This window comes from Anas platyrhynchos, chromosome 8, assembly GCF_047663525.1.
Source record: "Anas platyrhynchos isolate ZD024472 breed Pekin duck chromosome 8, IASCAAS_PekinDuck_T2T, whole genome shotgun sequence".
In the NCBI taxonomy this organism is placed as follows: domain Eukaryota; kingdom Metazoa; phylum Chordata; class Aves; order Anseriformes; family Anatidae; genus Anas; species Anas platyrhynchos.
The window spans coordinates 37,246,478-37,270,455 of NC_092594.1; the positions used below are offsets into that span (position 1 = coordinate 37,246,478).

Sequence of the window (23,978 nt, forward strand, 5' to 3'; positions counted from 1 at the left end):
GGTGGTCGGGGCGGGGAGCCCCCGGTCCCTCAAGCGGCCGGGAGGTGCTCGGGGCCCGGGGACGAGCGCGGAGCTTCTCCCCGCTGGGGGTCTCGGGGAGGTCGGGCGCTACCCGGTCCCTCAGCGGGTTGAGCGGCTTTGGGGCTGAGCGGAGCCCTCTGAGGCCACCGGGACGGAGCTCGTGTGGTGAGGGGAGTCCCGGGAGCTGCCCCCTCAGCCGGCAGCCAGCCCAGGAGGTCGGTAGGTGCCTCGCCGAGGAGGGGACTCCGAGGTCCTGCCACGGGTTTTTGTGTCTTGGGACCTGAGGGGTGAAATCCCGCAGCGCTGTTCTGCCGCCGAGCAGCGCCTCACTCTGGTTTTTGTCCAAAACTTCATTATTTTTTCCGCTCTGGGCCGTGTCCTGCCGGCCTCAAACCTCTCTCCTGGAGCTCCGAGCTGTTTGTGGCGCCTCTTCCCGTCAGAGCTGCAGCCACGGACCCTTGGCTTGTAACAGGGAGCCCGAGGGGTGCACGCGAGGGCGCACATTTTATAAACAAGTTGCTGGAAAATTAACATTTCTTCTTCTTTTCCTCCTTGACTTTAACCTACTTGCGTGGTGTGTGTGTGTGTACCGCTGGTGCTTAATTATAGTGACACCCGTTTGCAGGAGCCAGACTGTATCGCCGCGTCCCTGTGGGGTCCTTCTAATGCCGGTGTAATATTAAAGTGTCAGGCAGGCGGTCTGTGTATAATAAATAGGGTACTTCATCCATGATAAGTGATTATTATCTTTCTTTCCCAAGTGTAAAAGACCTATATAACTCAAGGAGGTGAGAGTGATTTAGGCCTCCCAAGTAAGGATCCAATGAGTCCTGAAGGGGACCCCGCGATGCTGTTGTCTTGTTGCTGAACTTGAGATATTCAATTTATTATACCGGAATATATTTTCTGAAGTCAACATCGGGTAAAATAATATGAGAGGCTGTTAGACCAACAGTACAGCACGATTTAGTGTCCCTCTGTGGTGGTCTAAAAACCCTGATCACCTTTGGTGGAAGCAGAAAGCTGCTCTTAAAGTTTACCGGCCATTAGTAAACGATGCTGGTTACTGCTTTGAATCACTTAAAGTAATGATTTTTCAAAAATTATTGTACAATTATATTGCTAGCGTTCTTATACTTAAAAGTCCTAAGGCAGTTTTGTACGTGCTTAACTTCAGACTTACATAAGGAACAGAAATAAATAAGTCTTAAAAGTAGGGTTAAGCATTTAACTTCATGCTTGATGGGTTAAAATTTTGACCAATTCTACTATTGGCCATTCTTTTTAAGGAGTTGTAACTGTAAAAACAGAAAACAAAAGCCCCTTCTGATATGGGGTGGCACAAGAAAAAAAAGCATGTAATCAATTTAATAATTGTGTCACTTTTTAAACACTGAATGTTTTATGGTGTTTATGATGTTACATAGTGTCTCTGCTGAAGCTGTATAAAACTATCCAGTTTTTCTGCTAGTTCAGAAGACGAAAGTCAACTTTTAGGTGATAGAGGGAATGCTGACAAATACAGTCCAACATAAACACACTCACCTGCTGTTTTCTCTGGAGGGCAAAGGGGAGTTTTATTCTGCTGCTAACACCAACAAGTGTAATTAGGAGTCCCCCATGACCAAGTCAGTAGTGATCATGCAGCCACAGAGCTCTTGAATACTATCAAGTATGGATATGGTACTCACTTTGTTATTGCTGTTTGGTCAAAAAGCTTTTTAAATTAGTCTGTGCCTCCCGCAACCTGTGGCCATGCTTAAAATGGCATTTTTTTCCCCCAAACCACTCCATTTTTGCTGCTGCTGGTGATCACTAAGCAACAACAAGAGTGGCGCTGGGAGCAAAACAATCGTAGGTATGCTATATAGCATTTTTGTTCATTTTCCCATTGTGACAAATCATGCAAAATAGCGGTGAGTTCATCAGAGCCAACAAGTGCACTTCTGTACAATTTTTTCCATTGTTTCTGTCATTAGGAGAATGTAGCTAGCGTGGCAAGAGTGGAAGTTCTATTGGAAATATGTTATAAGGACAAGTCCTATTGATTTGTTTCTAAACACGGATAGAAATGGTTTGCATCAGATATGATAACTTGAAAATTTGCTATTATGCTTTCAAATAACATGAACTTGTAATCACTGTGGTGTCAAATGTCTGAAATGAAAATAAAATGCCATAAAAGAAAACCTTTTACTGTCAATAACAAACAAATTGTGCATAATGAGTAGCTCAATAACTCAAGCTATTTTTGTTTGCAGATCTCATGGCATTTACCTACAAATGTAGATAAGTATCTCATTTAGAAAATGGGAAGCATTGAGTCTAGATGTTAGGATAATTTGTGCTAATCCATGCATCCGAGGACAAAGAAGACTCTTATCAAACAGGCAAATGAGTAACAAATTCTAAATGTGATTGTGTTCTTTGCAGAATGGCCAGCAGTCCTGAGAATAATGTGTCCCTCTGTGACCAGAAAGTCACACACTCAGAAAGTCCTCAAGCAAAGAAGTCCCAGCAAGCAGAGGAAGCAATCTTCTACAAGAACTGCCGAGCAGCTTATCTAACTGTTTTAAAAAGCAGTTTAGAAAATATTAAATCAAAAGAACAACTCCGTTTAGGTAATGATTTGATTTTTTTTCCCACCCATAACTGTTGTGTGCGGTGATTGCCATGGGTAGTTTACTAACAGCAGCCAGTAATTCAGCACTGAGAGTGTCCCAGTGCATAAACTCTGTACGTACTTTAAGGGATTTACAGTAGTTTGAGCTAGGGTTCGGATTTCAAGCATTGGTTTCTGTATCTTTGAAGACACGTCCATCACTTACCTGTTGTAAAACGTGTCATGCAGTGATTTTTCAAAGTTTATAGAAACTACCATTCCTCAATGCTTTTCATTTTCCTCAAATCCTTAATCTTTGTTGCTAGGTGTTGGATGGCCCATGGAACTGGGAATAGTATACAGAGCTTCTCAGCTCTAAATCACCACTGTGAAGGGGCAAAAGTCAATACCAGCTGACAGCTTACAGGGGACCTAAGTGAGTTGTTTAACACCGCCAAATTTGATGGCAGCATTGTTGCTTACATGAGGTGGGCATAGGTTCTGCTGTTGGACTGTGACATTTCTGCAATAGTTGCCTTTTCCTGACACATGATGAAGTGAGTTGACCTCAGTTCAGTTTCTAGTGGACTATTACCCCTATCATCACAGAAAATCACAGTGGTAACTGGCATTGAGTGACACAAAGCTTTGCAGACCCATAGGAGAGGTTTTGTCAGAGGTGTGGATATGATAATTTACCATCCCTAAAGATAGTCTCACAGATCAGTTTTAAGCTACTTTGAGTAATATGTGAAAATGCTGCCTTTACTATGCCAAATTTTGGGACCAAATGGATTATTTCAGACATTGGCATTTCCTAAGGATTCTTACTCTTATTAAAATTGCCCATGAGTTAAAATGTTTCCATAGATTAAATGATTTTTTTTTCCCATCTGTATTATATCTTTGTCATTTCATGAAAAGGATTATTTGTGTTGTATGTAGTAGCATGGGATTGTGTTAGAGAACCCATGAAGTGTCTTTCAGTCCTGTTTTCTACCTGGAGTTTTGCGGTTATGTGAAAATCATAGCTTACTTTATTGAAAAGAAATGTTTCTAGCCCACAGAGTTGACAAAGAAAGTATGAGACATAAACCTTCAGTTAGATGAAAAGACCCCAAATGTGTCATTTAAAAAGTCATCATTTTTATTTTGATCTTGTGGGTTTTGAGGTACAGCTCATAATACGCTTGGGATTGTTGATACTGCAGGTTGCTTTCTAAAGTCCTCCTCGTTGATTATGATGCCAGTAAGAGGTATGTGTTTTGTGGCATTGCAATCTTTTGTAAGGAAAACCAAGCAATGACTAAAGACAAAACCATGCTGTGTTATCAAATCATTTAGTTAGATCATAATTCTAGTGACCATATTTTTTTTCTGCATATGTGAGGAAACATTTCTCACTAACTGCTGCATCATCCGTGCCTAAAGTACACGAGGCCTCCACATAAGCCACCTTATGACTTATGACTTAGTGTTGTCCAGGCTTTCTGGGCTGCAATAAAAGTGCTTTTATAACATCCTAATGATAGTTTTGGATAATCTGGATTTTAAAACAGGAGTGGTGTGAACAAGTGTCATCTCTTTCATATATGGTTTGCTTTCATCTCTGTCCATATGGCACTTTGTATGTACCAGGTGTCTGGGCATTTTGGTTTCAAGGTCAACTCAGAAAGAGCAAGTAGTAGCTCAGGCTCCCAGTCTTTTCAGAGATATAAAAGAATCTGCTTCTTTTAAAACGTGTAACTACTGACAGTTGTTATAGACTTACGTTGCAACTAAAATTCTGGCAATTATCATGAGTGGTGCTACCTTTGAAGCAGCTGTTTGGCTAGTAATCTAAACTGTGCATCATTCACTTAGAGATCGGCCCTGCAAAATTTTACTTGTAGGAGTTTTGCTTTACAGGTAGTAGTTTCATTTCCTGTGTTGTAATGTTACTTAGGGTATTCAGCAGAATCAGTCTGTAAAGAAGTATAAATAAAAAGCTCAGTCTAATTGAACTTTCAAAACTACAAACTCGGGAGACGTAGTGTGTAGCAAGTGCTGATCTCTCAGGTTATATAAAAATACAGCAAATTTGAAGGGTACTCTGTTAAATGTAAGTGAACAGTGTGCTACAATTGCTATGTGCCCAAGGTTAGCATGGGTAAAGATGTAAGCTTTAAGCAAAATAATGGTTCTTGTGATGTTTTTCTGTTATTAGAAGACTGCTGTCCGGTTTCTTCCTTTTTCTGTAGAAGAAAGTGGTTCTCAACAGCATGGATATGTCCTCTCTGTGAGGGATTATGTAGAATACAGGCCTAGAAACAGGCACTGCCTGCAGCCGATGTGCTCAGCTGCCCCTCAGGCTGCTCTGAGCTGCCTGGTACTAACCACAGAACTGAAGGCCAGGGAAGGTCTCTGTCAGTCTGTATCAGTAGAACGGAGGATTGAGATTATAAACAAAACTGTCTTTTAGAGCCAGTTTTCCCTTGGATTGATGGTGCTTAAAAAATAATAATAAAAAAATCTGAACATGGGAAGTGATTAAAGCATGTTTTGAGGTAACTTCTCTACTGATAGATGGAGTATATGCTTAATATTGTGTTTTATTGTTCAGTACTTCAACAGGCTGGAAGAAATCCATCTCAGAAGACAGTTAATAAATACTGGACTTCTCAAACAACTACACTGAATTTTGATGATTTTTGTAGTATTTTAAAAGAAGAAACACCAGCCACAAAAACTGAATTGCTTGAGGCATTTAGGAAAATAGACACAGATAACACTGGATATATTTTACACGATGAACTTTATAAAATTCTTACAACAGTAAGTATCAGCTGAAACTTAATTATCCATTTGTAGCCCTTAGTAGAGATTTTGGAAATTGGATAGTAAAACTATTCCTGATCAAAAGAATCAATAACTGAAGTGTTTAGTTTTGTGTTTTCTCCAATTTTGGGTCTTATTTTCTGTGGCCAGCTATGATCTTTCTTCCATTCCATATAGTCTTTCAGTTGATAACCTGTCTGCCTATTTCAGCAGTTGCTCCTTGATGATGGAAACTGGCAGAAGGATGTTTTTAATACTTTCTCATACTTTGCTGAAGCCCCCTCTGTACAGCAAAGGAGCAGCAGAAGGGGAAGCACGTGTATGTGTCTCTCCCTTGATTCAGATAGTGCAAATCCCTCTATTCTCTACAGGGTCCCTCTGCACCCCTTTGGGGTTATCAGCTTTTCTCAAGAGAGTTAATGACATATGTTTGCTGTTTTTCCTTTACAAGTTGTCTATGCGTATTCAGATACAAAGTTTAAAAACTAATGACATTTATCTACCTTATACGTAAAATATTAAGGTTAATGTTTTAGTCTTATCACAGCCATGATGTTATGTCACTTCTGTGATTTCACTGGATCCTGTATTTAGTTCATCATGGTCTTAGTCTATGTGGGGTTAAGTCAATACTTTGGTTAGAGATGATGCATTGTCAACATGATGCATGCAGATGTTGCAATATTTACTTGTATATGTCAATATGCCTCAAATTAATGACGTATTTTAAAATATCTGGAGCTTTCTATTTAGCTACTGAACTGCCACCGTAGTATTGGATTTCATTGTATAATGTGAAAGGCTAGAAAAGCGTTTTTTAAAATAGCAGCTGAGATTTTTGTGGTATTCTGAGATTATAGAAACCGAGACAAACACCAAGGAGCAGGAACAGTTAAAAAATGGCTTGTAGTAGAATTCTAGTAGAGTGCTCCAAAGTGAGTATAAAACAAGTTTAAGGAAATGCAGAGGAGAGCAAACTGGGACAGAAAGAAAAAACAATTTACATACCGTATTTGTTGTGGTTGACCCAACAAGGCAGACTTATTTATTCACCTTGAGCATAGTGACAGAACCTTCAGTCTTCATTCTGCGTGATCAGAAAGATAGAGTTGCAACGGTAAGGAAACATTCTTCATATAGGAGAAGACATTATAAGTACAAATGACTGAGAACAGGTATTCCTCAGCTTATGGAAGATCTGAAATCGAGTTAAGTGTCATTCACGATGGCTTTCTAGAAGGCATCACAAAATGGCATAAACTGATGCAATTAATCTGTTCAGTATTTAGTAGCATTGTAGGGTCATATTTTTTTACTCTGACCTCTATTTTGATGATTAGATCAAAATCCATTTAAATACATTGCAAGATAAGATTTCCTGAAAGGATATTAAAATAATCTTCCTTTGTGTTTGTATTAAATGTGTGCTGTAGGCGATCTATTGATTGATTGATCAATAGATCACCGACATCATTCACTAGAATCCAAACCTGAGATGTTTTTTGTTTTTAATTGCAGAAGGGTGAAAAAATGACTTTGGATGAAGTGAGTGCTATAACTAACCTAGCTGATTTTAACTGCAGTGGCAAACTCGACTACAAGAAGGTATGGCAAACAGTGATATTGTGTGTTCTTGATGTTATGGGCACTAATGGTATTATCAAATGCAGTACATGTGTTGGTCCAGTGATGACCTTACCCCAGCCCACCATCTCCCTATGTTCTGGAACATGGTTATGTCTTCTGGTATGTATTTCTGTTTCCCTCGTTTTTTCTGGCAGGGTACTGCCCTGGCCATTTTCCTTGCTGCAAGTGAACCTAATGCATTAGGCAGAGGCTAAGAGTAAGTGCAAAGCCTAACAGCATGGCTGAAAATAAGGGTTAAAGGAATGGAAGAATAAAGATGAGAATTGAAAGCAAATTTAGCTAACTTATGAGGATTGTGTGTGTAATATTTCACAATTCTTTGTATGGGGGGACAATATATACAACATGTATATGTTGAGCATCTAATTTTCAAGATGCAGCATCTTATTGATTACTCTGACAGCATCTCTATGCAACGACTGACATTTGGTTACTAATGTTACATCTTAATTTTTAAAACTGAGAAGGAATATTTTGCTTACCAGATTACCTTTCTTTGTCCCAAGTTCTGTGACTTATATATGGCAACCAGTGAGCAGTGCTGCAAGACTGCACTAGAGAAACTGGAAGTTGATGGTCGATTGAAGCGTCAGCAGTTTGGAAGTGAAGGTGAAACTTCCACTGAAGGGATCACGCTGCCAGTATTGAAACCATCACCAAAAATCTCCAGGAAGACTGATCACAAACTAGCACCAACAAAAGGTATTTATTTTTCGTAACAGGAGCTTTCATTGTTTTAGAGATCATGTTCTGGGTCAATGAGCAGTTGAGTATTTGCTCTAATTTTTCTCAGATTAGTGAGGCTGTTGTCAACTAACATTAATTTCTACTGTGGCTAAATGTCCACAGTTACTTTTATATGGAGTCTATACTGTTTAAGTTACTTCAATTCTAAGAAATACTAAGGAAGTGCACAGATGACAAAACAGCAGTGCAAACTGAATGTACGTAGCTAAATCAACAACTGTACTAGCAAAGTTGCTCGAACATAAGGAACCAGAAAGTAAAAGCCTGGAAGTAATTGCTTTGGGCAACTGTGCATTTGAAGCAGGTTAAACTTATCCACTTAGGATAGATTTACCTTGATTCTAAGGTAAATGGAATCCCGTGGTAACAATTTCTTGTCCTTCAGGCAGATTTGGATTCCAAGGTTCTCCATTTGTATGCCCATTCACCTGGGATGCACAGTCAGGGAAGTAAACACGTTTGGTTAATGAATGATTGTGTTAAATTATTGTAAGGGAAGTCAGTTTATCAGATTGAAGTTCTTGTTACCCAATTTTTTTTTCTGTCTGTGTAAGGTTTCATGACAAATAGCAGTAGAGGTGGGATACAATCATGCAATAATAACTAAATATCTGTTTTTAGGTGACAGCAGAACTCCTTCAAGACCCTTATCAGCTCAAGGTTGCAAAGCATCCGTTTCTTCCACTATCAGCATGGATGCCAGTAGCAACAGAAACACAAAGCTAATTGAGCCACACACAATAAAGGTATCATGTAAGCTAGTCCTACTGAGATTATTCTGTTTTCCTCTAGGCACATATGTTACTGCATTTTAAATAAGAAACTGTTTTTCTCTGATTTTTAGCTTATGTTTTATTAACAGTTTGTCAAGGGCAGCTATAAACTATCAAGAGGTTTCCTGATACGTGTTATTACTAACATTTTTATATACTGTTGGTTTTGCTGACACCTAATTATTGAAAATAATTTTTCAGGTGTGAAGGTTTAATAGAACAAAGTGTGTTTTTTATAAATGAAACCACTGTTGGATAAAACGTTTAATGACTTTTTGAGAAATTTAAAATTGAATAATTTATTAGGTTGGTGAGAACTTTAAATGCTTAAGTAGTCTGAAAGATTGTGTATCATAAACCTTTACATGAAAGGTAATTGGAAATAAATAACAGATCTCTGAGCATATTCAGTTTGCTGGGCATTAATTTGTAAATATATGCTGTAGCTTGAAAATATTGATTTTTAGTTAGACTAATATGTTCTATCAGTATTTTCTTTTAAATAAATCACTCATTCAATATAATTCCTGTGGGAGAAAGACAACAAAGTCACTTTGCTAAGTCAATATTTGTAGAGTGTTAATATTGATCTTTTTCCTTTGTTTTCCCTTTCTCGACTGAACCTTTACTAGTTTTCTTTCAACAGAAAATAATAGCTGTAGAAATATAAAACATTAACTGGAAACTGCTAGGATACATTAAAAATGTGCACCTTGAGACCTCTGTATAAAAGGAAAAAAATGGTTATGACCACATAGTATAACTGCTGCTAGAAAACTGAACTGATTGTTCTCATGAGTTACATTTTTGTTTCAAATAACAACTCTGTATTTGTTATTGAACTCTGAAGTCCTTTATATCTTCGGCATTGCCATACAGTGACATTTGTTCTATATTAAAATTTAAAAACATAATCTCAAAGGAATTTTTTGCAGTCTGTTTAGGTATCTGGACCTCCATGCAATTTAACCTGCAATTTCACCTTGTTCAAACATGATATGTAGTACATAAAACCATTGCACAGTTTCCCAATATTGGATCCCTCTTTCTTTGTACAAGCCAGTAAGAACTGCCTTGAAAAAAAGCAGCTGCGGATATTGAATACTATTGACAAGCATCATATAAAAATTAAATCAATCAATAAACATGAATAAGTTTAAATTGAACTGCTAAATATGTTCACCCTAACTATTAAGGATCCAACACAAGCTCTGTCAAAATCAATGAACTTATTATACACAATAAGTCATTTGAGCTATAGATTGGAACCTAGAGCCCCCAAATTCTTCTTTTTTATCTTATATGTAGAAAATATATTTATTCTGCAAGTTAAGTAAGAACAGCTGTAGAAATTTAAAACATTAACAGGAAACTTCTAAGATGTGTTAAAAATGTGCACCTTGAGACCACAGTATAAAAGTATGTAGAAAAAGTAATTTTTTTTCTGCAGTTCGTGTGTCTTTTGGGGACAAGAAATAAACATTGTGTGGATGCCCCGTCCCTGGAAGTGTTTAAGGCTAGGCTGGATGGCACTTTGAGCAACCTGGCCTAATGGAAGGTGTCAATGCCCGTGGCAGCAGGGTTGGAATTAGATGATCTTTAAGGTTTCTTCCAACCCAAACCATTCCATGATTGCCATTGTGAAGTTGGACTGATTCTAATTTCATTTCTCTGGCAGAAGATTACAGTGAAAGTCAAAACATGGTGAACATCTACACTTAAACACTTCAAAACCCATGAATATGTTCATAGCTCTCCTCTCCTCTCACACCATTTTGTATGTCCCTTATATATTATTTTTTTTCCCTGAAAGAAAATAGGTTAGAATAATTCAGGTTGAAGAGAACTTCAAAGATCATCCAGTCCAACACACAATCATCACTTAGCTCCCTACATTTACATCCCTGTTACTAGTTTGACATGGATAATTTAGAGAATATAGCACCACCTTATGCTCTCTGCAAGGATAACAGTTTAATATTTGGTTTCTAACACACTGTCAAACTCTTACTTAACTGTTTCTATAGAATTTCTGTAGAAACTGTGGGACAGGCCTGAGGGTTCTTTAATTCATGAGTGATGAATTTAAGTAATGAGTAATTTATATTCTTAAGAAATGTGTGTGTGTATATATATATATATATAATATATAAGAATATATAAATATTCTTAAGAAATGTAGAGTTCTGAGTGGAGAAATATAAATTGAGGATCAGAGCTGCATCTGTTACTGTGTTATTTGGCATCCTGGGTATAAGTGCATTAGCAAAGTCCAGTTCTTGCCTGATGCCTTTAGGTCATTGCCTGCAAAGTACCACCAACTGTGAATGCATTGCAGTGAGGACTAACTTTTGGAGCTGTGAAATGAGACATGGCACTCTGATGAAGACTGTTTGGCCTTAAATTGAGTTAGGTAGGAGTCAGTCTCCTTACTGGGAGTTGCATGCAGACTTTCTGCAGACCCCCACTTTTTACAAGCTCACTTCTGATATCTGGGTTAATTTATCTCTTACACTGAACACTGCATAGATAAGTACAGCCACCTGGACAGAGCTCTCTGCTGAGATTACACCATGTTCTTCTGCTAGGCTGTGCTCAGAAACTTAATCTTCCATTGCTAGGAAAATAACTAGAAATAGTGGACTTAGTCAAGGCCAGGGAAGTAAAATCAAGGATGTCTTCCTTTCTTTGAGGCATACAACATGTCTATAAGAACTTTATTTTTCTTTTGCTAAATGATATTTGAATTTGAAAATAGTGACTTACTGTTTAAAAAAAAAAAAAAAGTTTTGAAGCTTGTAGCTGTTTTAACATTTTAGCAAGATGATGACTTCTCTAGGAACTGTACTATTCACAAACGCTGCTATCTTCTGCGCGTGGCTGTCCAATGGCTTTAACAGAAGTCAAGAAGAATCACTTGATTTTATGAGTACTTCTGTTTGGCACTCATCTGAGCAATAACTCCTCATTGTTTGCCTAACCAGTTTTTTTGCTTGCTTGTTTGTTTGTTTTTGTTTTGTTTTGTTTTTTGCTTGATTGGTCTGATAGAAGTAAAGTAACAAAATTCCAGTGTTTCAGTGATAAACCACACAACTAGACGATTTCATGAATACAGTTTGGTTCTTCATGACAATTCAAATTTAATTTCAACCATTAGAGCTTTGGGTAATCTGTACATTTTTTTTAAGCATTTTCATAAGCAAAGCAATGTTACTAACTGATACACAAACTTGACTATGAAAAGGACTATGCGAGAAAATTCATTTTAAAAAAGAGCAGTAGATCAGTGCTACACCTTGTGGTGAATTTTATGCAGCATTCATTAAATTATCAAGTCAATATGTTTCAGAAAAGGAGTCTTTGTTTTGATAAAAGATCAAGGCAACCCTTGTATTTGTTTGGTTTCCAGGAATGGCAATGTGCACAATCCAGAGGATGCTTCTACTTAGAAGAAGATGGTGAAATCATTAGTCACAAATACAGGTTGCACATACCTCAAAGGTCTACAGTGTGTATTACTATCAAGCCTTTAAACCTTCGTCAGGTAGAAGGTAAATGTATTTGTATCTCTTTGGAGAATTTTCCTCTCTAAAAAAATATTTTCTTTCCTCCTGCTGATACAACTTTCCTTTTATCTCTCACAGTATTTTGTGATATATTACGCTTATTGCAAATTTTTATAAATTTTGAAATATTTTTAAAATATTTTATAGAGCTTCAGAAGAGAATATGATGTAAGTTTCCTAAAATCCTTAATTGCAAATATCTGGGATCAAGAAACCTTAGTATAAAAAGACCTAATAAGTTGTAATGCTCTACTAATTGCAGAAAACATTGAACTATAGAACAGATTTTTTTATTATTACATTAACAGGGATCAATGCTGTAAATACAATAGAAATATCAATTTTGGAAGTCCAATACAAAACAAAGCAAAACTTTTTTTTTTTAATGTAAAGCATTTGTTTTGGGGATATTTTTCTTTTAGGAAAATCTTGTTATTGGTTGTCAGTGGATACAGCTTTGTATGTTCTGAAGGAAAATGAAACCCAAGAAAATCTACAGCTTGTGGGCTTTACCGAGCAACAAAACAAAGAGGTTAGGTGTTTCTGTTATATTCCTATTTTATTTTTTATATCTTCAATGTATCTGTTTTTGCTGTATGGGAGTCCTCATATGTTGGCAAGGAATTCAAAACTATACTTAATCAGGCTAAAAAAGAGAGAAGAAATGTTGTTCTGTGCTTGTTCATTTTCAAAATGGACAGAATTTACACAAGGTATTATGTAATACCGTCTAAGTTATTACCTTTGGATGGGGTGAATTGAAAGCCACGTGTTTGGAATTTTAATGAAGTTCATGTAGGGGAAGTAGTGTGTTGGCAAGTGTGGCCAAATTACTGGTTATCTGTATAACTGTGGAAGCTCAGTTGTGTTCATATAAATGCCAAACCAAAAGTAATATTTGTTACAATTCCCTTTTATTTTCTTTCTGCTTGAAATATATAAGATCTTAAACTTCACAGTGCACAGAACGTTCTTACACTATAGCAAGAAGAAGGGAGGAGAAGGAACTGGTACTCAGGAAGTATTCAACTTGCTTCTTAAACCCCAAGTTGCTTGTGAATTTTTACATAGTGAGTTGCTAGTTTGAACAAACCTGATAAATCAGAGAGGAAATGAAAAACTCAGTGGGTTTTGTCAGCCTGTTTCTGACTGCTTTTGTTTTGAAGTTTAAGATTTGTAAAGAGTTACAGATCTGAAAAACGATAGGACTGCTATTAGACATTTACGGTAACAGTTGCTCTCCTCTCCTTTTTCGTCCCAAAAATCTCATAACTTTTATTGCAACTAGGAGATTCACTAGTTTTGGGTCTTCAAAATGACATCACACGGCATCTTACTGTAGACATTTTTTTTTTTAGGAAAGAATCTAGCATTACCAGTGCTTTCAAGTAATTAATCACTTTTGTTTGACTATTACTTGTAATAAAGGAAGGTAGCATTTGAGAAGTAACTTAGATTTCTTTTTAAGAGCAGATGTCTGGATGGAAAGGGGAGCTTGCATCAGGATTTTACTGGCTACTCCCATTCACAACGGGCTGTAGGCTGAAGAGGGTGAAAACACAGATTACTGGAGAAGCAAAACTGGTGTACAGAGGTGAAGACAGTGAATTAGCTCTTACCAAAGAGTGCCGGTGAGTCATTTTCTCAAATAGGCATAGTAACTGCTACAGAAGTATGCACTGTAAATAACACCTAGCTTTTTAGTAGCTGTACGTTACTAAAATAGTTATAAACTGAATAGCTATCAACAATATTATGAAACAGTAGAAAAAATTTAAGTATTTGGAAATAATTCTGCCTTTTTCATCTTTCAGTGCAGCTTTATTGGATATATTTGAAACAATTGATTTGGATGGAAACGGCCTCCTGAGTTTGGAGGAATACAATTTCTTTGAGCTGAGAACTAGTGGTGAGAAATGTGATGAGGAAGCGTGGGCTGTATGTAAAGGTAAGTTTGTTGCTGCACTTGATACAACTAATTAGGGCTATAAATCTACTTGCAACCTGTCTGTAGCACCCTACTATGTGTGAAGTGGTATATAGTGTGGAAGGGCTAAGTATTTTGTAGCCTATATTAAGAACAGGAGAGGGAGCCTTTGTCTGGGAGTGTAGTGATAGGACAAGGAGTAATGGTTTTACACTAAAAAAGGGTAGCTTTAGGTTAGATATTAGGAAGAAATTCTTTACCATTTTATGATATTATTCTCTTCCCCCCTCCCCCCCCTTTTCTTCCTTCCTTTTCCAATCTCCTGTCCTTTGTTTTGCTTTGTTCTGGTTTGTGTGCCACTGGCCTATTAAGAAAATTCTTCCCATTGCTAATTGCAAAGTTCTGGAAGTTAAAGATGTTGTGGCTGCCAAAAAGCACAGGTTTTCTAATCACAGATCATATAGTGAATTGGGCTGTAACAGGTATTTATTGATTCAATTTCCTTTCTGTAGTTTAAGCTGATATTGCTTTCATATCTCACAAGGTGTTGAGAGGGACGTTAAATCATGTAAGATGCTTACAAAGGCATCTAGAGCTTATTATGGTTGCTTAGAAAATTAGACATTAGAAAACACCTATTTCAACTATACATTTTTTCAGATGTAAGCAGTTTTTTCATTGGAAATCTGTCTTTCAAAGGTTCATATACGGTGTGTCAGTTTGTCCATGGTGTGCTGTATGAGTGCTGGGAGATTTCTGAGGCTTCCGTGAGTGAGATGGGGAAGCTGACAGATAGCTGAGCTTCTTCCAGCTGTACTTTGTTTTCTGTCTGCAGATACATCTCGTCGATGTTACTGGACATCCTGCCAGCTTGCAGGAGCAGCACTGGGCCACAAATGTCAATTTTGAGAAAAAAGGAATTCAGTGGCATCGCAAAGGCCTTTATAATTGACATATTCACCTCATAACAGGGCTAGGAAAATATAACCACCAGTGACCGTAGGCTGCCCTGATAACACAGTGTGTAGAAGCAGTGGTTTCAAAGCATTGATAGTTTAGCTGAAGTGACTGGACAAACTGGAAATTTCTAAGGCATTGTACGAAATCTAGAAGTTTCTGTATAAAATACACTTTTTCTGCAACCAGTGTCTGAAATGCCAGTGTGGCATATCATCACATACCTGCCCATAGCATCTGTTAGAGACAACTGCTTTGTAGCCTATGACGCATGGATTAATTTGGGCCAAAATACCTGAGATCTGGCAAGTTCTGCCAACTGTTTCTCCCCAAATCACTCAAAGATATTGGAGTTTTTTCCCAAATTATGGAAAGATCATACAAAAATACTTTTCTATAAATCAGTTTCTCTTTCATCCCTTTACATGTTATTCCCCACTTGGTTGCTTTGTCAGTGTTACGCATTTGTGAACTAGTCGTAATGTGAGTAGGAGGGGGGTGTGGGTGTGTGGAGAGTGAAAGAGAGGAAAGAAGAGAATATGGTGAATGCATTACCAGGTCATTAATCAGTTGAAGGGTTCAGACGAATATCATAAATCTTGACACCAAAGTTCAAGCCATTTATTACAGCATCTGTACCTTTAGATAGATTTATTAAATTGGTAATCCCTTTTTAATAATATATAGTAAAGATTTAGCATTGTTATGAAGATGAGAAAACCATTTTTAAAAATCCCTGACACAAGGACATTTCAATTATGTGTTTGCTGACATTAGAGTGGTCAATCTACCGTATTCTATCAAGAGAGGGCTGTTAGGATTACTGGCATTTTATTGCTTTTTAAGAACTAAGTAAATCATTTCTATATCAAGGACCTCAAGCGCTAAGGGTGCTGGCCCCACCAGACTTTCATTTTCCATTCCTAATATACCCTATTCTGCAAATCTCAGCCACAACAGATACTGCTGGCAAATAAATAAATAAAACGATAAGAATTATTTCTGTTTCAAAACCTCACCCTCTCTTAGGTAATACAAGGGGCCAGCTGTTTCTTGTCGTTATCTAAAACCCGCAGCGAATCTCTGCAAAAAGCATGCGTCTTATCTAGGGCATTCTTTCCCAAATCATGTTTGGACAGCCTGAGGCTGCAAGATGGCTCCCTCTTGGAGACCTCATTAACATTAAGTGGGAGTTTGGCTTTGGAAAGACAAAGGGTGTTTGCAGAGAGATCAGACATTGAAGTGTTACCTTGTGTTTCTTTTTGAACAGAGAATTTTGATATGAAGAAGAATGAACTAACAAGACAGGGATTTTTGGATCTGAATCTCATGGAAGCCAATGACCGTGAAGGGGATCCGAGTGACCTTTGGGTCACTTTATTGTCACTGGGCTACAATAAAAAATTAGAAATGACAGAGGTATGATAGCTGTATAGCAAAAGTAATTGCTTCACATACAACCTGCTGCGCGTGTTTAATTGCAGTATTGTTTATTTCCATCATAAATTGATTTCAGTATGTCAGTGATCCAGTGCAAGCACTGCTAATACAGGGTTTACGCTAAGACTTTCAGTAAATATTCATTCTGTTTCTTAGGATAACCCTAGTATTGTTGAAATAAAGAATTCACCTTCTGTCTTAGAGAAAGTCAGTATTTTGTGGATTGTACAGGAAGGAATCTTCAACAGGTTATACCTGTTGAAAGAATCTACGTACCTTGTTGGTGAGCAGCAATAAGAAGACAGTGAACTGGCAGAACTGTGACCTGTCAACAAACCTACAAAATGCAGGACTTGCTCTATGTAAAAGAGTTATTTTGCTGGCCCAAACCATAACGGAAGCAAACAGTCATAGGATCATAGAATATCTGAGTTGGAAGGGACCCACAATGATCATCAAGTCCAACTCCCACCCTCTCAGTGAAGAACCTTTTCCTGATACCCAGGGTGAATATCCTGTCACAATATAACAGAAATGTTACTGTAATGCAAACAACTTGTTACTGCTTATAGTAACTTGGAAATCAATACAGAAACATCAGATGGAGAACAAGGTGACTAGAATGGATTTAGAAAGTATTGGAGTGTGTTGTGTTGAAGAGGGTAAGTTTGTTTTTAACATGATTAAGTTAAAAATTTTCAGACATGGCTCACTGTTGCCTTTCACAACAGTGTCTGAACATGTTTAACATAAAATTTTAATGAAAGGGCTTTGGGTTGCAAACCATTTACTTAACGAACCAGGTATTATTTCTTTATTTTTTCTGTGTGCTTATCAGTGTTTTTTTTTTGTTTTGTTTGTTTGTTTCAAATATTATTGGTGTTGGTATTAATAGTTCCTACTAAAGAAATAAGATGTTTTGAATGAAGAGGGAAAAAAATATAAAAAAATCATTAAAAACATTAAATATGTAGATAATTTCATAATTCATTTTTCCTTCCAAGAAAAGCTGGCTTCAGTGAAAATCCAGACATCATGGTGAATGATTATGTAACAGGTAGCACTTTCTCTTTTTCGTGCAAGTATGATCAACATTGCAAGTACAAAACTGTCTTTCTGCATTTAACCCATAAGAGGGAGCTATCCTCTAAGAAAGAAGATTTTTGAGGAGGTTTTTATCAAGTTAGATGTATCTTGTAGATATATTGTCCTTATTATTAACTGTGGTTTATGGCTATAGTTATTGCTTTCTAAAGGAATACATAGCTTTCTGAATGCTTTAGTTTTTCATTTAAAAATGTGTATCTACTTAACTTGTGTCTGTAATTTAACCTCTTAATTCCTGGATTTTTGAAGACTTAGTATCTGATATTTCAGGAACATTGAGCCTAACAAGTTCAAGACAGTACTGAAAAATCCTAGTGGGTTCAACAGCTTTTTGAAGAAACCAAGCTGTTATTACTTAATCTAGGAAAATTCAAACTCCTGTTTGTTATGCCTACTGTTCTAGGCCAAAATATGGTAAGAGCAGAGTGCTTAATGCAGCATTGCAGATATTTTAAATCTGTGTGAAATGGCACAAATAGCAACAGTGTGACAGGTAAAGCAGGCGGTTGTATTTTGGACACTGACATTCATATGTCATCTTAATTCCTATATATTTTGCTAATTGAGGAAGGGTTGGTTATGTTGGAGTGGAAGTTACCAAACTGCATATTTATTGACTGTACTGTAACTGGCATGAAGAACATTCATCTGTCCTTACCTTACGATCCATTTAAAAGATCACCACAGCTTCAGGTTTTGAAATTTTACTATTCATTGACACACTTATGTTTGGATAATTTCTCTTCAGAGCATATATGCAAATACTTACGAGCTCTGGATGAAAATCTGAAGGGAAAAACTGAGGGTAAATTAATGATAAAACTCTTTTTTACTCCATTGCAGGCATGCCCCTTTGTCATTGACATCTATGCAGAAAAATGCAAACCCAGAATTAAAGCCATATATCTAGAGGCAGGCAGCTGGCAACTCAACAGGGCTATTTGCAAGTCTGTTGCTAATAAAGGAGATGCCAAAGTAATGGATGGCTGTGAAAACATAATTGTCTATACCTACAGAACGGGCACGCGAATCACTTCTGTCATTGAAAATAAGGTATGGCATGATACTTGCGTAAGGTACTTTGTGTTAATTTCTATGATTGTTGCTCTTCTTCCCTCTGTACTTCATTTCTGAGAATTACATTTTCCGACAGCAAGTTACTATATCTAGTTCATTTAAAAAATAACTATGTGCTTGATACAAATTTCTTTTTGAGATGTGACTCAGTTCAAAAGTCTTAAAAGTTCCAGTGTTTTTGGAAAGGACAGTTTATGGTAATGAGGTTCTATTAGCAGTGCAGAATATTTGTCTTCAAATTTCAGTTTTTCAATATTTTGATGATTATTGGAGACGGATTTATAATAGAACACAAATACTACTAAGAACAGGGAATAGAATTATAGAAACAGCAAAGACTACAGCATTTATATTTTCAGTGTTTATGGGAAAGTGATTTGCACTGATTGTGTTTCAGAGGCATATTGTGAAAGAATTTTTAATTTTCTAGTCTTACAGGTCTACTTCACTATTAATCTGTGCTAACAAATATAAATCCAGGCAAAAGTGGCTGGTGAGATGCAGAGATTTTAAACCTTTTTGCATAGATCCTAGTGGATGTTCCGTTCATTCTTAATTTCATTAGAACGGGAACCTTGAGTAAATAAATGCCATTTTTATTTGAGTAAATAAATGCCAGTAAGATGCTAAATTTAGAATGCTTTAAACCTTAAAAGTTCACATAAAGAAGTGTATTTTTAATTGGGCAGACACGCAAAAGGGTGTGGTTTGGTGGACTAATATTAGGACTGAATGCTGAGGCTCTCTGGAACCACAGCTTTAGATGTGCACTTCGCCCTTTAGGGTAGATATACTGGAGTTATTTATATGTTTGGGGATATGTCAGAGAAGGAGACAAGTTCTCTGCTGAGGAAACTGGATGCTATCTGGTTAAAATCACTGACCGTTACCATTTACACCATTTCATAAATAGCTCTGCTCTGCATTGAAGCAAATCTCTTCAGAGAATTTGCTGGCTGGAGACTTTTTGTATTGTAAACATCTGGAAAGAAATAATAAAAATGCAGTTTTATGCATCTGCCTTCTTCTAAGCTTTCCACAGTGTAAGCAGTCTGATCATGCCTTCAGTTATTGTGCTGCTGATTTCCATGGAAATAATTGTGTCTTTGTTATTCTGTAATTAAATTAAGAAAATGTACTATACAGGGTGTAGTAGCATGTCCTTAGGCCGCGAGTCTGCATATTGCCTGGGGTAAACTGGTGGTTAAAGAATTTTCCATCACCTCAGCTTTCAGTTTTATATTGGATCCTTCTGGGAAGCATTTGCACACTTTTAGTAAGAGTGTCTGTTCTTTGAGTGGCTGTACTTTATTAATTAAGTCAAGATATTTCTTAAAATCTCTGTTAAGGTTAGCTGCTTTTCCCAAGGGAGAGTTAGGATCAAACCACGAGCAGCAGATTGTGATGGGTCACATCCTGACGAGCATCTCTTACAAATACCTGTGTGTGGTGTGTCTTAGATTTGTGGCAGTCCAAGTGGTCATTTATTTATGAAAAGAAGTGAAATAGGGAGGGTGCTCCTACTCCTCACGTTGGGCATTTAACGTCAGTTGTTAGGAGCCTCATCTCCGCTGAATGCCTACATGGTTGGTGAGAATTTAAGAACATATAATATGAGCTCCTGAGGTGGTGGTGTTTTGCTGGAGGGATAGGATTTTTGAAAAGCAGAATGGCTACACCATATCACATAAAGATTATTTTAAGTCAGTGCCCTGCCTCAAAAAATAACCTGCAGGGGATATTGCAAGTACAAAAACTGGGCAAATCTAGCGACACTTCTCCAGATCACAGTTCTAGCCACTAGTGATGTGCAACTCAAGGACTACTTGAGACAGAAATGTGTTCTTTGTGCTTAAAAACCCTCTGCATTTTTTTAATTATTATTATTTGTATTTATTTATTATTTTTGTTAAGAATTTGTCCAGTCATCTTTTGAAACTATGTAAAGTTTTAGCATCTGTAACGCTGTATGGCAAATAGTTGTCTCACTTAGCTGTGTTCCCAAGTTGCACCTTAAAAAGTGCTGAAGTTAATTCAATCAGTCTTAAGTGGCTTTTGAGAATGGGTCTGGGTTCTGATGATGCTAAGGTACATTTGAAATTTTTACTCTTCAGAGAGAATAGCCGTCAGCATCCTGAAAGTCCTCCTATCCTGTAAAAATAGCATCGTTGAGGAAGTAAGAGCAATGTGTGATTGTTACATAAAGAGCAGCCACTTAACCTTTAAGGCTAATGGGCTTCTTCATGTTTTTTTTTTCACTTGCAGTCTGAAAACAAAGTGATAATTCATGTCAACAATGAGCAGAGTAAGAACTGCCTAAGTAACAGGGGACTTACCGTTTTTGCTGTGGAAGTGGCACCAAAATCCATGACGGTAAGATTTTTCTAGTTTAGCCAATTCAAAATCTGAGCAAAAAGCAAAAAATCATGTGACATCCTTACAGTTTCCTTTTGCAAGTGGAGAAGTCTGTCTTCATCACCAGTACAGATCAGATACAGCTCTTGATATTGCAGAGCTGCACGCGTGTTTGATGTATCCATGTTTCCCAGTGCAGATCGCTGTATGTAGCTGTTCAGTTTTTCATACATGCATTGAACCAAAACAGGTACATGTGCCACTTACTGATACTTTTTTAATATCATTTTTCTGAGGCTGTATTTTTTTTACTTAACCAATTTATATTTAGGTATATAGATGGCTTTGAGAAGCACACCAAGCATGTGCTAGTCTGAGGCAAAAATATGGTGATATTTTCTTTATTCATTTATGAAGAAAATATAGTTTTTATTATTCTAAAAGTACACCCTCTCCCTTTCAAAGAAGAGACATCCAAACAATTTTATATTTCACAACTTTCTAGTGTGAGTGCATTCAGATCCACTTAAATCAGTCCCAAGATACTGGCAGGTTATGGACCTATTTTAATACTGCTACTGACAATTTAGATATCTATAGCCTGCTCCTGTAAGTTGTTTTATTAATTTTAATTTCTGCTTCATTCAGTACAAGTTGTAGGCTCAGCATCCCTTGTGGATTTTTTGCTGTCATTAAATTAAATACTAAGCTCTCATTAGAGATGCTGAATGTTTGTCATTTAATGTTTGTGATATAAGTTCTGAAGCACTTAATTTTGCTTCCATATTATTTTAGGTATCATACACACAAATCTTCAATAAACATCTGTTTCACCTATGTTTTCTCTCTTGTATACAGGTTTCTCAGCATGTGATGCCACTGAACGAGCAGGAAGAATGGCTTTACAATTGTGTACATTCCCTTTTACGTTAAACATTCTGGTTAGAGAGCTGTTTCTTGGCAGTGTTCAAACTAAGCCACGATTTTTTTTTCTTGGCTCCTTCTGCTGGACCATTTCTAGTCTTGTCCTTCTCCAAAGCTGGCTGCTTCTCAGAGCTTCATTTGTTAAAGCCAATGAATCACATAAGTACTTATTTCTGGTATCCCACTTTTGCTAATGACTTTTAAGAAACATGAATAGCAATAGCATAGGGACAGAATAACTGTAAGTATGTAAAATCCTTTGACAGAGTAGGATATTGACATACTGCCTAATGAAATACATTGGCATGAAAATGTTGAGAGACAATAAAAGTGAGTACTGTTCAGTAATATAGCTGACAGTTGTAACATAATTGTGCTTTATAAGGGCTAGTTTCCCAAAGTATGCCCTTATTTTCTGTAATATGTAAGGTAGCTCCACATGCTGGAGCTGCTTCACTGAGAAAAAACTTTTGTTAAATCGGTCTGATGGATTCCTAATTCAACACTCCTGTGATTTTTATGTGAGAAATATAAAGGGGTGGGGTTCTTTAATCATCTGGTAAAGGATTTGATTTTTCCCTTTTTTATATTATTTTCTTTTATTTTTGTAACCTAATAATACTTACCTTACTCTTGTTCTAAATGATTACCAACTGTTTTTATATTCTTTTGTATAAAATAAAGTCTGGCTTTTCACATGTGATAAGGAAATAACATTAATTGAGGAGGGCAATTTTATTTTGTGCTCCTGACTGTTAACTGCAATTAATTATTTCAAAGGTAGCTGAAATAAGGAGGCTAAAGTCCACTAATATAGGCTGCAATAGAAATGAAAAACAACTTTGAGGTACTAAAAATATCTGGGCTGTTATGTTTTTCTAGTTCCTTTAAATGTCTGTTAATGTAAAAAATGATAACCCTGGTCACTTGATGCTTAAAAAGTGCTTGAGTTTAAAATAGCCATTAAATGTATGTGACCTCATCTGCAAGGGCAGCAAGTCTAGAAAAGCTATATTTATCTGCCAGCGACTCTTGTACTCTGGTGTTCCTCTGCTGTAATCGTACACTGGGAAAGTAAATGTCAGTTACAAAAAGAGAGCGCTGCTCGAGGCTGGCTGTGATTTATGCACTCCAGCAACTGGTGCTCAAGGAGGTCTACTGGTGATCGTTCTTTTTTTTTAATTTCTTTTTTTTTGGTCCCCCCATAGCAAGCACGGCAGATATCGTTTTCATTTCCAGAACTGTCTAGAAGTAGAAGTTGTATTAAGAGACTCTACACATTTTTGGTAACTTCCTGCCAGCAACACAGAGCTCTGTAAATGCTGCCTCAGGCAACGTGTGGATACATCACAAGTTCCTAGCTGCATCTCTGAGAAGGAACAGGGAAATTATGAGGTACAAAATGAGCTCTCCCTTATTTGCCCTTCGTCTGTTTATGACATTAGTCTCGGTAGGCGCAGCAGGAATCGATGTGCTGTTCTTCCTGCACTTCAGGACAGGAATGCTTAAAACTGAGAGAAGCTCTTGGCTGAGAACTCAGCGCGTGAGGCAGGACTTGGGTTTGCTGCAGTTAATGTGGAGTGAAATATGACACAGCAGCAGGGCATGGAACCCCTTTGCTGTCCTGATCTTGTTGTTAAGAAATCTTATTATCTGACTTTTTGGAGGGGAATATAAGCAAGTTCTCTGCCCCAAGGCAGCTTCCACCCCTCTCAGGAGGAGCTCAGAAGCGAGACCTCAGCCCTATCTGCTGGGTGTTCTCCCCTTTGCTCCAGGCCCCCTAAAACCATTCTGGAGTCACACAAGGAGTCAGCTACCGGCTGCCCTCCTCGGGGGGGTTGGAAATTGGGGCAAAAAGCGGCGATAACCGCGACACCGCGGAGCCGTGACAGGAGGATGAGGCGGCGGCCTGGCCGCCCGGGCCTCCCTCACCACCACCCCCGGGGGGCGGCCTCACAGCGGCGGGCGGAACGGGGCCGAGCCGTGCTGAAGGGGGCCGAAAGGGGCCGAATGGGGCC

The 23,978-nt window shown here is 37.6% G+C and overlaps 1 protein-coding gene across 2 annotated transcripts; it reads left to right on the top strand.

Moving 5' to 3' along the window:
* Positions 1–8: 8 nt before the first annotated feature.
* On the top strand, positions 9–22,680 carry EFCAB7 (EF-hand calcium binding domain 7). 2 transcript variants are annotated; one of them, XM_005022888.6, is made up of 14 exons: positions 9–240; positions 2,455–2,642; positions 5,226–5,437; positions 6,959–7,045; positions 7,594–7,789; positions 8,456–8,580; positions 12,017–12,158; positions 12,596–12,705; positions 13,647–13,804; positions 13,988–14,121; positions 16,328–16,476; positions 18,448–18,657; positions 20,947–21,054; positions 21,895–22,680. In XM_005022888.6, the coding sequence occupies exons 2-14, from the start codon at positions 2,456–2,458 to the stop codon at positions 21,967–21,969; spliced, it is 1,893 nt and encodes a 630-aa protein (XP_005022945.4). In that variant the 5' UTR covers positions 9–240; position 2,455; the 3' UTR covers positions 21,970–22,680. The 2 variants fall into 2 exon arrangements, with proteins under 2 accessions (XP_005022945.4, XP_005022944.4); XM_005022887.6 differs by having other exon boundaries at positions 9–236.
* Positions 22,681–23,978: the final 1,298 nt, after the last annotated feature.

Excerpts from the sequence above, each read along its gene's own strand:
- EFCAB7 (XM_005022888.6), top strand. The coding sequence starts at position 2,456 with ATGGCCAGCAGTCCTGAGAATAATGTGTCCCTCTGTGACCAGAAAGTC. Across the intron at positions 13,805-13,987 it reads GCTCTTACCAAAGAGTGCCG|TGCAGCTTTATTGGATATAT; the intron begins GTGAGTCATTTT and ends TTCATCTTTCAG. Across the intron at positions 18,658-20,946 it reads CTTCTGTCATTGAAAATAAG|TCTGAAAACAAAGTGATAAT; the intron begins GTATGGCATGAT and ends TTTCACTTGCAG.